The sequence below is a fragment of the Colius striatus genome, chromosome Z, assembly GCF_028858725.1.
Source record: "Colius striatus isolate bColStr4 chromosome Z, bColStr4.1.hap1, whole genome shotgun sequence".
NCBI classification, from domain to species: Eukaryota; Metazoa; Chordata; class Aves; order Coliiformes; family Coliidae; genus Colius; species Colius striatus.
Window position 1 is genome coordinate 76,206,798 of NC_084790.1, and position 15,114 is coordinate 76,221,911.

Consider the following 15,114-nt stretch of genomic DNA (forward strand, 5'->3'; position numbering starts at 1 on the left):
ATTCTAAAAAACAAATCATGTACCTCCTAACCCTTTAAATTTGACAATTTCTTCTCCAAAAGTTCGGTATGTAATGGGTATTTTTGGTCTCTATATGATGATTTAAATTTCCATTTGATTATGTGGTAGAAAATTTCAGAAATGTTAAGAGTAAGCTGAAAAAAGATCTACAAATACAAAAGAGGAGGATGGATGTGGAAAGACCAGTGCTGCACACACTTCTAAATGACACTCCCCTCATCCAGCAGAAGGTGAGCTTTGACACCTACTCATGAAATGTCACATAAATTCCAGTACTGAATGCTCTCTTGCCATCATTTTCAAGACTGTGGTCATTTCCTACATCTCCTCATGCTATTCCAAGGCAATTAAAGCGACCACCTAGATACAGGCAAGGTAGAAAGTAGCATGAACTGTAATGCCCAACAGCGTATTATCTGCTGAATCACAGATACAGCCATAAAATCTAAACAGTGGCATCATTAAAACAGTGACATTTATCATGTTGTGCTATCTATCTTTAAACACACTATTTGTTGAAGCTCCTAAAATTAGAAGGGAACACACTGCAAATACCATGGTAACTACTTGGCATGGTAAATCAAGGTCCTCAAGGCACCCACACAAACTTGCTGCTATTGTGACTAGTTATCCAAACGGCACCTCAAGCATACTTACTGCTTACCAAGCAGTAATCTTACCTTGAACTAAACTAAGAATAAAGCCAAGAGCTTACTTGCTCAAAATAGCATCAAGATTTTTCTGACGTTAATGAGCAGAAGAAAACTACTTTAAAAATACTTTTGTTTGTACTGTACATTGTAAAGACAAAGGTGGGCTGATATAACTGATTTTAAAATACAAGTTTCAGTTTGCAGAGGGAGCTCCCTGCAAGCACTTTAGGAAAAAACAAGGAAGGAAAAAGAAAGAGTGAGAAGGTACAAGGGAAGAGCTTAAACACTAAAAGAAATAAAGATGTTTGAGGTTGAATGAGATTCTTCACAAAACACTTGCTGGATTTCATATTTCCATTTTGCTTAACATGTTCAAGGATAAATTTAAGGTACTGCTGATTTATTCAACAGGATGAAATAACACATTCTTCAGCCTTCTGAGAGTAGTTGAAATCTAAAGAATTCTCCCTCCAACCCTTGCTTTCAATTCAGATATGGACACATTGCCCATCTCAAACACAGAAAATCCCTAGAGTTACTGTTACCTTTATTTTCCAGAACTGAACAGGGAGACTGGTAGCTTCATAGAAAAGTGACAGAAAACTATCTACCTTTAACCTTTGTTGATCAAACACTGGTAGCAGGTCACAGCAACAGGTTATAGGAAGTTTGCTTAGTCATTTATACAAATTTTAGTCTTTTATATTACAAAGAATTTTGGAGGTATGTCTATCAGTCAAGAACAAAAGTCACTGAGTTAATGATTTTCCTTTTTCTTTAGTTTTCTCTAGAAACATCAATATAAAAGTTCTCACAGAGCAGACAATTGATCTATATACGTCAGTCAGATGAGAGGAATAGGTGGGCACTACCTGCAACTGCTGATGACATCAAATCTCCAGAAGCACACACAACACTGAGCAGATGTAAAACCAGCACGCAATACAAGTGATGTGGGAGTGCTAATTGAAACAGAAGACACAGCTGTTGAAGCACTGATCACACAGACAGGCAAATGGGGTTGAGAGTCCTTGTGAGAGCACTTACAAGTAAAACTTCTCTTCCCATACAGGGTTCAGATTCCCAAAAATCGTTTTTGTCCTCTTCTTTGTTTTACCCACTTGAACGGTTACGTATGGATCGCTGGACCCAGTCTTGTCTTTGGCCTGCAGACCCTGAGCACATACGACTGGAAGGAAAAAAGAAGGGTTACCACTACCACACAATAAGACAATGTGTACACACATCACATGAAGTAGGAGCTCAAAATGGCCAGAGAAATAGGAGTATTACTCAAGAGCTTTTTGGATGAGACTCAGTTTGTGGTGTACTACAGTCCCTGGGATAAGAGCATCACCTGTTACTTGTACACTAAGCAGAAAGAGATACAGGTCAGAGAAGTCCTTCCTCTCCATTCTCTCTAGATTCACACCAACTCTCTCTCTCTCTCACCTTAGGTTCTCAAATGAGGCCAAGAGAACCCGTGCCTTCCTCCCTCACCTGTTATTGTGATCTTTGCTGACCACTTTGAAGTGCCATCAAGGACACTTTGCTTCACTGTCTTCATCTGCTGAGCATGTGTCATTTTGCTCTCACAGAACACATCTCTGATCAAGTCAAAGATCTCTGGCTTGTTCCGCTCCCGGATTTTCATGCGATCCTTCATTGCCATGATGAAATTCTGGGTTCGGTCTTCAGCTCCATGCTTTGAGCTCTTCTCTGCTGCTCCTGCGTACCAGAAAGTACACAATGTTCATCAGAAACAGACAAACACAAAGTCATGGTTCATTGAATTTGAACAGTCAGAGCAAAGCCAAGAGTTAGCCTCCACGTGATGGTTCTTGTTACTGACTTCTACAGACATCCTCCATTTCAACATACACACAAGAGAATCTGGATTGCCTATTGGCGAAAGGAAAGGGAGTGCCCAGATTCCTCTATAACCTGGGATCAGGACTCTCTTCTGACAACAGGCCTGAGTTTAATACCTTTGCAGCCGAGGAAGATCCAGAAATTAGGTTCATTCTTTAGCTGAAGACATCAGCATGGGCCCTTCTCTCATCACCTTGCTTTGAATAAACAAATCCCTGGTAGTGTAAGTGACAAGAAGAGGACATAGGAACACCATCACAAACAGTATCTAAGAGCTTGTCTCAAGGCTGCATCTCAGCACCACAGAGAAGCAGAAGTTCAGGTGGACTGACACGGTCAGTATTTCCTACTGATATGTGCCACGGGACTCTTCATTCAGCACAGAGTCACTGCACAGCCTTTGTCCCATCCTGTCTGTGACCAAAGTCACTCACTCGATCCCATTGTTTTTATCAGTTTGATGGAGACAAATAATACCTTATTTCAATCACATTGGCATAGTAACTACAACAAAAACCTATAAGGTAGCAAGTTCAATAGTTAAAAATTGGGGCCATCATAAGCATGGGACACTAGTATCAGTACCCAACACCTGGAAACACGAGATTCATGCACAGGAGCTGTACTACACTGGTATTCAACTGCATCTGGAAAGAGGGAGGCCTCTAGTCACTTACATATCTCTTCCAAAAGTACATAAAATTACAAGATAAGGGCACTCCCACAAACTCCCCACTCACTTCTGACAGTCGAAATTCAGCCAATGACTACTGTGTCAGATGTGAGGCATGTGTTAATGAAAGCACTGACATGAGCCAACAGGGCAGACAAACCCAGGTGTGAAATGAAAAGCAGCAATCAAAGATTGCACACAGTCTCTCTACATGCAGTCTGCAGCAATTCTAAGTTACCATCTTAAATCAAATTAAGTTAAACCAATAAAAAACTCCTGCAAAAACACTCAGTCATAACACTTCTGTCTAGTTTAATATGCTTTTGCTAGTTTTTGGTTGTTTTTTTCTCTGGAATAGTTTAATTAAAGAAAGCTTTGTCCTAGAAAAATCATCTTCATTCAAGTGTTCGCCAAATATTAAATTACCTTGAAAATATGTATTAAAGCAGTACAAGTCTGTGCAAAGGCAGCCATCAGTCACAAAGATACATAACATTGATTTCTTCTGGAAAAATTAGCAAATACAATGTCTGGAACACCTTTAATATAAGGCATTATAGCTTTGCATATGAAACAGTTTCAGCAGGTAGTAAACAAATATGAATAAAGTTCTGCGAATACATACACTTAAAGGACCCCCAGCAGTACAACGCAACATGCAACCTTGTTAACAGTCCCAACAGGGTGCCCAGTGATTGGGCCTGAAGATATCCATTTCTAGGGCCTTCAGTCTAACACCTTTCACCATTACTGAATTCACTTCAATAAAGAAACAAAACTCAATTATAACTTCCACCACCCAAATCAAAAAGAATAAAAACACAGTTTGGAACAGATTGTGACTAATCAAGTTTCAGAAGTTCATTAAGAGCACTGCATTCCAAGGCATGCTATTAAAGACCTGGATATAAAACAAGCCATAACTTCACATGACCTGATTACTTTCTCGTTATACTTGCTAGGGGCTTGATGTTCAGTATTTCATTTAGTACAATAAAATGTATCTGCCCTAGAGTTTCTTATCATTGGCTTAAGATGAAATGAAATCAAAATACTGCAAGTAATTACACAGTCCCTGCTGCCTCTTCTCACTGGTGATGAAGAACTAGCACCACCCAAAGTGATGTCTTGTATCAGGCAATCATCCAGCTGTAGACCCAACATTTATTAAATTAATATGAAACCAAAATTATACCAGGGGCTGTACTTTGAACTTCAGGTAATAAATGCTATTCAGCTTGATCAGAACTAGGTCTTCTGGAGATGGAGGTGGACTCTATTTAGTCTACACAGAGCTACCGAAAACTACTGGGAAATCTGAAGAGGCCAAACTGAACAATTTGCCTTTCCTACCTGGAATTCTAGAACCTCTCATGATCCAAAGAAACCAATTCTGCCCTGATCTTTCTGACCTCAAGAAGTTTACATTGTGCATTAGTGGAATGCTCTATTTCAAAGCCATTTTCTAAATAAATTACTAGCCAGGTAACTTGCAAATATATAAATGTTTCACTGTTCATCATTAAGATGGGCAAGAGTTCATAGAATCACTTTGGTTGGAAACGACCTTTAAGATCATGAAGTCCAACCATGAACCTCACAATGCCAAGCCATGTCCCTCACCATGTCATTCATGCATCTTTTAAAGATCTCTAGGGATGGTGACCCCATCAACCTCCCTGTGAAGCCTTTTCCAGTGTTTGCTTAGCAACCCTCTCAGTGAAAAAGTTCTTCCTAATGTCCAGTCTAAATCTCCCCTGGTGCACCTGAGGCCCTTTCCTCTTGTTCTGTCACTTGTTACTTGTGAGAAGAGATGAATTCTCACCTCACTCACTACAATCTCCTTTAAGGTAGTTGTAGAGGGTGATAAAGTCACCCCTCAGCCTCCTTTTCTCCAGACTAAACACCTCCAGTACCTCAGAGCTCAGTCACTCCCCATCAGACTTGTGCTCAAGAACCTTCCACAGCCCTGGTGCCCATATCTGGACATTCTCCAGCACCTCAGAGTCCCTTTGGGAGTCAGGAGCCCAACACCGAACACAGTACTCGAGGTGCAGCCTCACCAGTGCCCAGTAGTACAGGAAGACAATCACTGCCCTGGCCCTGTTGGCCACACTATTTCTGATTCAAGCCAGGATGCCATTGGCCACCTGGGCACACTGCTGGCATGATCCAGCATAAACATGAGTTCATAAACATGAGTTCAGCCACTGTCGACCAAAACCCTCAGGTTCTTTTCCTCCTGGCAGCCCTTCAGCCACTCTGCCCCAAGCCTGCAGTGTTGTGTGGGGTTGTTGTGGCTCAAGTTCAGGAACCAGCACTTGGCCGTCTTGAACCTCATTCTATTGACCTTGGCACATCGATCCAGCCTGTCCAGGTCCCTCTGAAGGGCCTTCCTGTCCTCAAGCAGATCTACACAACTGCTCAGCTTGGTGTCATCAGCAAACTTACTCAGGGTGCACTTGATCTCTCATCCAGATAATTGATAAAGTTATTAAACAGATGTCATGGTTTAGTAAGGAGATGCTTTTGCTTGGTAATTGGGGAGGGGGCTGTAGTGCAGACCTGGTAAAGAGTTCTCAGACTCTCCCCCAGCTCTTGGGTTCAGACCCACCTCCAGCCCAGCTGGGCCAATCTGGTGCCTCTGCCAGCACTATTTAAGGATGGGAATTTGAAGTACTTGAGAGGAGATGTAAGAGTGGTACAAGGTGGAGTTGAACATGTGGACCCCACAGTCAGGGAAGGAGGAAGGAAGGAGGAGCACCAGACCAGAGACCCTCTGCAACCCATGGTGAGAACACAGCTGTGCCCCTGCAAGCCATGTAGGGCCATGGCAGGACTGAGAGCCACCAGCAGCTCCGTGTGATTGCACCCAGACAGGCAGAGACCGTGTGGGGGTACAGCCATGGTGCAGGCCGTGCTGGAGCCTGCGGGCCGCAGAGCAGCCCACATGAGAAGCAGAGAGGAGCTGCAGCCTCTGGGATGAACACACGTCAGAGCAGCCTGTGCAGGGCTGCTGGGTGTGTGAGGGACCCCACAGACGTGCAGGGAGGATCACAAGGAGCCCATCTGCCCCGAGGAGAGACAAATGGCAGAAGCCATCAGCAACAGACTGACCTAAACCCCCATTCCCTGCCCCCTGAGCTGTTCACCAGGGCAGGAGAAATAGATACTGGGACCAGGGCTCTAAGCCCGGGAAGAGGGGAGGGGTGGGGAGAAGGTGGTCTTAAAAGGCTGGTTGTGCTCTTCATTGTTGTACCACTCTGTGTTGGTTTATGTTTGTTATGTTTTGGGATTTTATGGTTACGTTTTAGTTGGTGTTGGATTAAATTCTTTTCTGTTCTCTTCGCCAAGCCCAGTAGCCTGGTCTGTTTTGTCCTGGACCATAAGTGGCAATTAAGCCCTCCCTGCCTTTTGGCAATTCTCAGGTCTTTGCTACTTGAATCTAATTGTGGTGTTTTGTCCCTTGGTGAGTCTAAATCATGACAACAGAACAGGTTCTGACAGTTATCATAGTTCTGGAGTGGCACAGTCTGCACCATCACCTTAATGCTAGTACTCCAGGTGCAAACAATGATTCTCTAGAATGCCACCTTGCAGAAATCTAGTCAAAATATGATAAATATAATATCCCTACCACCTCCAAAAATTCTGCATAGTGCACTTACCCCCTTACAAGGCTCGCAGTGGCCCAGGGCATCCTGGGCTTCAGAATGTGTAAGCCATGACACATACATACCTAACAACCTTCTCTTCAGTGGTTGGCACTGCCTCCTGAATTGCAGAGGAAATTCCCCACTTCCACCCATGCTGCTCCCCTTGCTCCTCCACTCTGCCCTGATATTTTGTCTGGGTAAGAAGGCTTCAGTACTCCTTCCCTGGGAAAGGTGTCTGTCTCCCTGCAGAGGCTCTATCTGAACTTCAGCGCAAAAGCTGAAATCAGACAGATACCTTGTTTAACAACATGGGCTAATGCAGACCAGATAAACCCCTTGTCTCATCAATACACTCTTTCTTAACACCTCTTGTTGGTACAAAACCAACAGTTTTCAAAACAACCACTGAGGGACTATGATTTATGCAATATAAACCCAAAACATGTCACTATACCGGATGGTAGAAAGGTTTTTTCCTGCAGTTCAACTTGAATCATTTTTATTCAGCTGCAAAAAGAGGGGTTTGACAAGCGGATCAGCTTTTCAAGTAGTTCTGTGAATGGTAACAGAAAGGCACAGTACCATGTAAATGGTACTGGTCTTTATTTCTCTGTTCCTCTCTAGGGCTGAATTATGAGTCCATTTATGACTGGAAACAGAAAGCAAATACATCTATACTGGGAATTGTATTGATACAGCTATTAGTAAACTGACAGTGCTGTTATTCTATGCTTTAACAGGAAAAAGCTAAGAAAGCAACACTGGCAGGATAGAATCACAGCTGTTTAGTAGGCGGATAATGCTTAGAAATTACATATTCCTGAAACTTAAAATAGATATTCAAGTTTCAAATAAAGGTATGCTTCCTCCTTCTGTGCAAATATTTTCCTACATAGGATTCTGGGAGCAAACAAGTCTTCATCACCATGGTGTCTTATCATTATTTAACCCAGAAGTCAAGGCGATTACCACAAGAATAATTTAACCATTTTCATGAACAATCTACTCACTGAGCTGGTCTCTGAATTCAGAGTGCAACATGGACAAGCTTCTCATCCCAAGAGCAACAAACATACCTGAGTTTCAGTCCCGAGTTAAAAAGTATTTAACAACTCCCGAGTTCGTGAACTAGGAGCCGAAACAGTACCAAAAGCAGGGCATTCAGGAAGGCACCCCTGACAGCTCATGTGAAGTTCTCAAAGGTTTGTTGCTCCAGCGTATCATAAAACACAGAATCACAAAATCTTAAGGGTTGGAATGGATCTCAAAAGATCATCTAGCCCAACCAGCTATCATACAACACAGATTTCATTTTCAACAATAGTTTGAAGGTTGAGATGTCATTTTCTCATTTCCAACATTTTCAGAGAATAAAATTCTGATATCCTACTGTGGTTTTCTTTCCTCAGGTTTAACTGTAATCTACCAAGGACTAGATTAGCATCACTACAAAGAAAAATAACACATAATTTGCAGAAGCAAATAATTTGCAAAAGCAAATTACTATGGCTTTTCAAATTACAGCCCAGAACTGTAAGGCCCTTTTTACTAGGATTTTTCTAGCATAATGCCCTTCCCTTCTACTCTCTTCATAGTTCTTATTTTTGTGCATCTATCTCTTGGTATCCCAGACAGTCATTCTCAGCTTTACTCTCGCTTTGACATTAACATTACCCAACCTGTTGTTTTTTAGGTAGTATTACACTAGTGCTCACAGCAAAAGAAGAAAGCTGTCTTTTTCCAAAAGATTTGCATGATAAAGGGATTTTAAAGACCATCCCTCCATCCATTTTCATTCAAGTAAGAAAAGAAGTGTACCAATGAAGCAGAGATTTCAAGTACTTCTAAGAATGGCAGAAGGCTAAAAAGAGAGCATCTTTCCTTGAACAAGTATTTAACAAGCTTATCATAAAATTTAAGCACCCCATCATCAAATAATATTTTCTAACTATCAACAAAAAAGGAACATCCTCAGAGAAATAACCTAGTGCTAACAGTGCCATAAACCAGATGGCTGCAGTACACATGCCACAACTGGTTCCAGTCTAACGCACTTCAGACATTGTCAATTCATGGAACAGCACTGCTCAACCAATCTGCAAATGGGTTTTGATTCAAATCGCAACAAAGTGCTGCTGAATTTGATTATTTCATCACTGCAGTCCCACACATCTGTTGACTGCATCAGACACTATCTGTATTTTTAAGAAACTGAGTAAGAAAAAACACCTCAGAAAAAAATAAACTTAATTCTAACCAACTTGGGGAACAATATCCTTTTATTTCCTCCAGAAAGGCACCAAAGAACAGAAGATGGATAAAAAGCACATTCTGATTCTAAGGAATAAAACCTTAGATGGTCTACCCAAAATTTCAAGGCATAGACAATGGAACTGTAACTGTGACCAGCCTGAAAATTCATTGTACTCCAATGCAACATTTTCGTGAAGACTTACATAGACTGAAGTGAAGATATGCCTTGAGGCATCAACTATAATCAATAGTGTTGTATTTGTTACCAGCCTGAAAACTCATTTTACTGCAATGTACTGTTTCTGGAAGCCTTAAATAGACCTAAGTGAAAATATGTCCTGAGAACGGTTTTGGTGTTGGGTTGTTTTGGTTTTTTTGCCAGTAGCAACAATAAAGCTTCTGTTCAGAATAAATCCCTCCCGAGTTCAGAATACAAGAAAGTTCAGACTTGAATTTATTGGATCTCTAAACTGTTGCTTGTCTCTCAGAAACCCCGTTTCTCATTCCTCAAGCACAGCCTATGTTCTTCAAACACATATAAAATCTAGTTTTCCCATTTTCTTCTGGCCTGGTGTATTCCAGTTAGATAGATTTTAGGATGAACATGCCAAAGCAAAGAACACAGCTGCCTGAAAAAGCCTTCAATATATTTCCAGTATTGGCAGTATTTGTTTTCCCAACCCAGCAGCACATTCACATACTGGCCTTACCATAATCTTAACCTCATAGTGCTATTTTTCCTCTGCCTTTTCTGTCTTTTAATTACAGAATTGCCATCTTCAGTTTCTTTTACATCTCTACCCCAGTTAACGATATCGACAACACTCACACTGCGTACTCCCACAGATCTCTGGCTCACAGTCTGTACCTTCCCTGTTCTGATGATGGGCAGCTTTCAAATAACTCAGTAAGCAAAGATTTCATTTCATTGGGCTTTGCCTTTCTACATGCTTCAAAAGTTTTGAGCCTCACGTACACTGTTCTTTCCCCTCTGCATGTTGAGTTATCTTGTGTTTATATTTTGAAAGGAGATGTGCAAAGCAAACACCTGCAACCCTGTGAATAAAATAACAAGTTCCTATCTAATGCTTTTCCATACGTGAAAAGTAGAGTAATTTCCAGTTGTTACTTCTATTCCATAGAAAAGCACAGACTATTGCCATCATCACATCCCACAGCCCATTGCATAAGCCTATTTAATTCCAACCAGAGATTAGAAAACCTGCCCCCATGGTTATTTTTCAGAGGCTGTTCCAGAGACTCTCTGTTCTCATCACTGAAGTTGCCTTTGACTTCCATCTTTAATTTTCTTCCAGCAAATTTAATCCCCCCCCTTTTTTTTTTAAATAGTGAGCTTAAATGGACCATCTTCCTCCCTGCTGCTTGTCTCCCTCCTCCCCAACATAGTTCAAGCATAAACAGGTTCAAACAAGGATTAAACTAATTCTCAGAGCTATTACTGACAGCTATTAAACCTAGTGTCTACTGCTCAGAAAGGCTTTAAGACATGGATAGCTGTAATTGCAGGCTAGAGTCACAGGAGATGTACATGCACGTCTTACACCTCTGCTTTGGGATCCACCTCATCCCTTTAAAAAAATTCAGTTGAACAGGCCTAATACGGCTATTTTCATTTTTTGGAACAGAATCATTTCTGTCCTTCTCCAGTCCCATGCTGCCATGCCTCTCTTGAAAGATTTGCAAACTCAAACCATCCTCTCTCAAGACACTCTCCTATTTTCTCCATCACCACTGAACTCTTATCAGTACCCACCCAAGACTGTAGTCTCCCTTATTGTTTATGTATAGCCACAGCTGCCCCCTCCAGGAATGTACTTCCTCTTAGTCATCAGTTATTTCTTAAATCTAGCTTTTCTTCCCTTGTTTTGAACTTCATGACCTCTGCTCTGTACAGCAGCTTTGTGCCTGTTGGTGAGAACTTAATTTTCCTCTGCTTTCCACAGCATTTCCCCCATACTGACATATCACATATCCACTGCAACATTATAATTTTGTGGACTTGTATTTCAATCAATCCTCAGTCTCATCCTTTTTGAAAATTACCAGTTGGCAGATAGTTGTGGTGAATTCCAGAAACAACTAAAGTTAACCTCAGTCTAACTGACTCTACATAAGGTTGGGTCAGAAAACTGAGCTATAACTTAACTACATTGTCCTGACAAAATGCAACACGCCAGCTCTTTGCTTAATTGCAAAAAAAAAAAAAGAGCACAACAAAGTCAAGGTGTCAATTATGCAATTGGTTGAATGCCATAAACTGTAAAGAACCTTGCAACCCTCAAAGACCAATCTAGAAATGCTAAGCAACTGAGGAGATGCATTACTAGTATCAGCTGTGTCTGGCAAATAAGCCATTGCAAATAGCTCCAAGTCCTAACTATGACTTAAAACTCTGTGTACATCAAAAAGACAAGCACAAGCAACACTGAACAAGATACGTATGATTCACTCGTATCCCTTGCAGCCCGGCTTTCCCAAAAAACTGAGAAGGGTAAAAGATTTCATTTTATATTCCTATAATTATTGATATTTAGTTATCAATTATATGGATGAAGGGATTGAGTGCACCTTCACTAAGTTTGCTGATGACACCAAGCTGAGCAGGAGCATGGACCTGCTTGAGAGCAGGAAGTCCCTTCAGAGAGACCTGGACAGGCTCAAACAATGAGCCAGTGTCAATAGAATGAGGTTCAACAAAGCCAAGAGCTTGGTCCTGCACTTGAGCCACAACAACCCCACACAACACTACAGGCTTGGGGCAGAGTGGCTGGAGAGCTACTGGGAGTTAAAAGACCTGATGATGTTGGTCAACAGTGGATGAACATGAGCCAGCAGTGTGCCCAGGTGGCAAAGAAGACCCATGGCACCCTGGCTTGTGTCAGAAACAGTGTGGCCAGCTGGGCCAAGGAAGTGATTGTCCCCCTGTAATCAGCACTGGTGAGGTCCCTGACTACAAGAAGGACATTGAGGTGCTGGAGCGTGTCTGGAGATGGGCACCAGAGCTGGGGAAGGGTCTGGAGCACAAGTGTGATGGGTAACCGCCGAACTCTGAGGAACTGGAGGTGTTTAGTCTGGAGAAAAGGAGGCAGAGGGGAGACCTTATCACCCTCTACAATTAGCTGAAAGGAGAGAATCAGTTTCTTCTGTCCAGTAACAAGAACAAATGGCCTCAAGTTGCACCAGAGGAGGTTTAGATTAGACACTTGGAAGAACTTTTTCACTGAGAAGGTTATTAAGCATTGGAATGGGCTGCCAATGGAAGTGGTGGAGTCACTGTCTCTGGAGATATTTAAAAGATGCATTGATGGTGCTCTAAGGGACATGGTTTAGTGATGGTCTTGGCAGTGTGAGGTTAGTGGTTGGACTCAGTGATCTTAAAGGTCTTTTCCAACCAAAATGATTCTATGGATTTGCAATAAGTCTGTATATACTTCACAAACTTTTCTGATTCCTCAGACTTAGTTCATTAAGCTGCAACACCAAAAAAAATCAAGAGTGAACACAGACAGCCCCACCTTCCTACTCAAGATTTAACACATATGGCAAAAATTTCTATTCCATTTAGACTAAGATATTTTATGCTCAAGCAGGAACATAAATTTGAGACCAAATTAAGAAACTATTTTACAAGCAAATAAAAATAACCAGACCAAGCCAGATGCCTAAATTAGTACTTTTCCTCTCTCTTTTTTTTTTCTTCAATCAAGTTCCTTTGAAACATCTCCATTGTTTGTGTAAGGTCTCATTTATTCTGCAAAGCCACAGCTCTTTGAAGAGCTCTTTTTTTAAAGGGAGAAAAAAACAATAAAATAAACAGGAATGCTAGTTGGAAAGTGAAATGCTCTCCATATTTTTAAAAAACACCTTCCTATCTGACCCATCACTTCTGCTGACTCAGCTTCAGGTCATCTAAAATGATTTAACCATGAGGCTCTACTATTAGAAAGACAAAATGCTTTGCCAACCTGCACCTTGTACAGAGAACCTGAGCTACATCCATGGACTCTGCGCCCTAAGCAGGAACCTAGTGCTGATCTGAAGAGCTTAACACCAGTTTTAACACAAGCAGTCTGACTGGTACACTAGGGCAGGAAAGAGAACAAATATCAAAATATCCAGCCTAGTACCTTAGTTACCAAGCCCACTGCCTCTCTTTCATGCAGGATATATTAGCAAACACACCACCTGAGCTGACAGAGTGAGATTAAATACGTTACACAGGTTAAAACAAACAAACCAACAAACCCATCAAAACCAAATAGATTCAAAAGAGTAAAAAATCTTTTAAAGCACATCAAGCACAATATTGGCAAGAAGTTCTCTTGCATCAGTGGAGGTTTGTCCAAAGGATGATGGACACAGGCTTAGCTCTATGTCACCTTTTCAGAAAACATGCAGTCATTTGAATAAGCTCAGCTTCACTGATCACTGAGGTATCACCTGGACATTTAGGAAAGCTGTGGTAACACTTTCCGAAGAGCTGCACTCCACTGTCCACTACTCACTCTGTAAGCAGTCAGCGTTGAGCAAGTCTTGGCACTTCTCATGGCACTTGACTCCACATTCACCGCAGCGCATTCCCTGCCGTGCAATACCCCAGAGCAGCCCCTCACATTCGTAGCAGTACGTAGGAGTTGTGGCTGTCCACACTTCAAAGTTATGCGGGGTTGTACAAGAGATGGGGTAAATTAAGGCTTGCAAGGTCTTCTTATAGACATGAGATTTCTGAAAGGCAAAAGCACATATAAAGCAGCATTCAGTGAAGGTGACTGAACCTATTTTTACTGGCTGTCAAATGAGTTCTGAGGGAAAAGGCATAAGCAGTGTAATAAATCTACACATCTGAGGTAGCCAAATTAACCAAACCCTTACAAGCAGCATCAGAGCACATCCATTCAAAAATGTTTCTCCAGGCATCTAAAAGGTGGAGGAGATCGAAGAATTAAGGAGTTGATGAGGAATATCTTGCATAAAGCAAGTTTCACACACTGTCCGCCATGGTAGCACAGACGGAGATGGTAAGACTACATTTTTCAGGATCATATTGACATATTAAGTGTTATTTTTTAAATGTTTGGTTTATTTAAACAAACGATACAAGAAGCTTTGCATCTATATTTTTAGATATCTGTGAAGCTGGCTCTGTATTCCAGAGAGCCAAATTCCCTTAACTTGCTTACTAAAATTTAACATGAGCCAAGCAACCCTCCCACTTACCAGGTCTTCATCTTTAAGAGATGTTCTAGTGGCCATTGCTGAGGTAATTCCAGCTTTCCGGGACTGAACCAGTGACTAAGAAAGAAGAAAGTTTGTTATTCACCACCAATATTCAGAAATGCACTGGCACTACACACTTTGAGATGTGACCAAGATGACTCTGTCAGACCAGATACCACACTAGCAGTCTATTACATTCAAGTTGGTTTTTTAAATGATAGCTAACATCTCAGAGGAGTCAGATGCACACTTTGAAAGATCTTCAACTTGTTTCCATTTGCCCACAAGCACCAGTGTCACTCTGGCAATTTTTTATTTGTTTTTCTGGTAAGAACTGTCAATTAAACTGGGGTTCACATCTCCACTTCCAGGTTAGAGTGGCAATGGTATCTCTGCTATTGCCTAAGGTCAGGTCATGGGACCTGTTCTTCTATATCTAACTTCATTCACATCCAAAAGGTTTCCATCAGTTTTCCAATATACACAACACCCCCAAACATGACAAAAAGGGCATAAAAAGGAAACAGAATGGGCTGGGAGCAAAGGTTTGAATGTGCTAGTGTATCACACTCACTGGCCGTCACTGAACACAATGAACAGCATTTTCCCATCAAAACTGCCTATTTCGAACCACATCAACACTAAGTTCTGCAGTCTTGAGAGCACAGGGCAGTGCCTTTGCAGCCATGTCACACTGGTACACAAAGGACTTCAATAAGCCACTCCACTTAAGTGAAAGCAGAGAAAG

General features: G+C 41.6%; 1 protein-coding gene across 2 annotated transcripts in view; it reads right to left on the reverse strand.

Moving 5' to 3' along the window:
* UNC13B (unc-13 homolog B) overlaps window positions 1-15,114 on the reverse strand; it is a 223,462-nt gene that overhangs the window by 74,418 nt on the left and 133,930 nt on the right. For both annotated transcript variants that reach the window (XM_062017878.1, XM_062017877.1), the window contains exons 13-16: window positions 14,367-14,441; window positions 13,655-13,874; window positions 2,175-2,402; window positions 1,722-1,863 (exon numbers count right to left, since the gene is read on the reverse strand). In XM_062017878.1, the coding sequence (XP_061873862.1) occupies window positions 1,722-1,863; window positions 2,175-2,402; window positions 13,655-13,874; window positions 14,367-14,441 (665 nt within the window). The remainder of the gene's footprint in view (window positions 1-1,721; window positions 1,864-2,174; window positions 2,403-13,654; window positions 13,875-14,366; window positions 14,442-15,114) is intronic.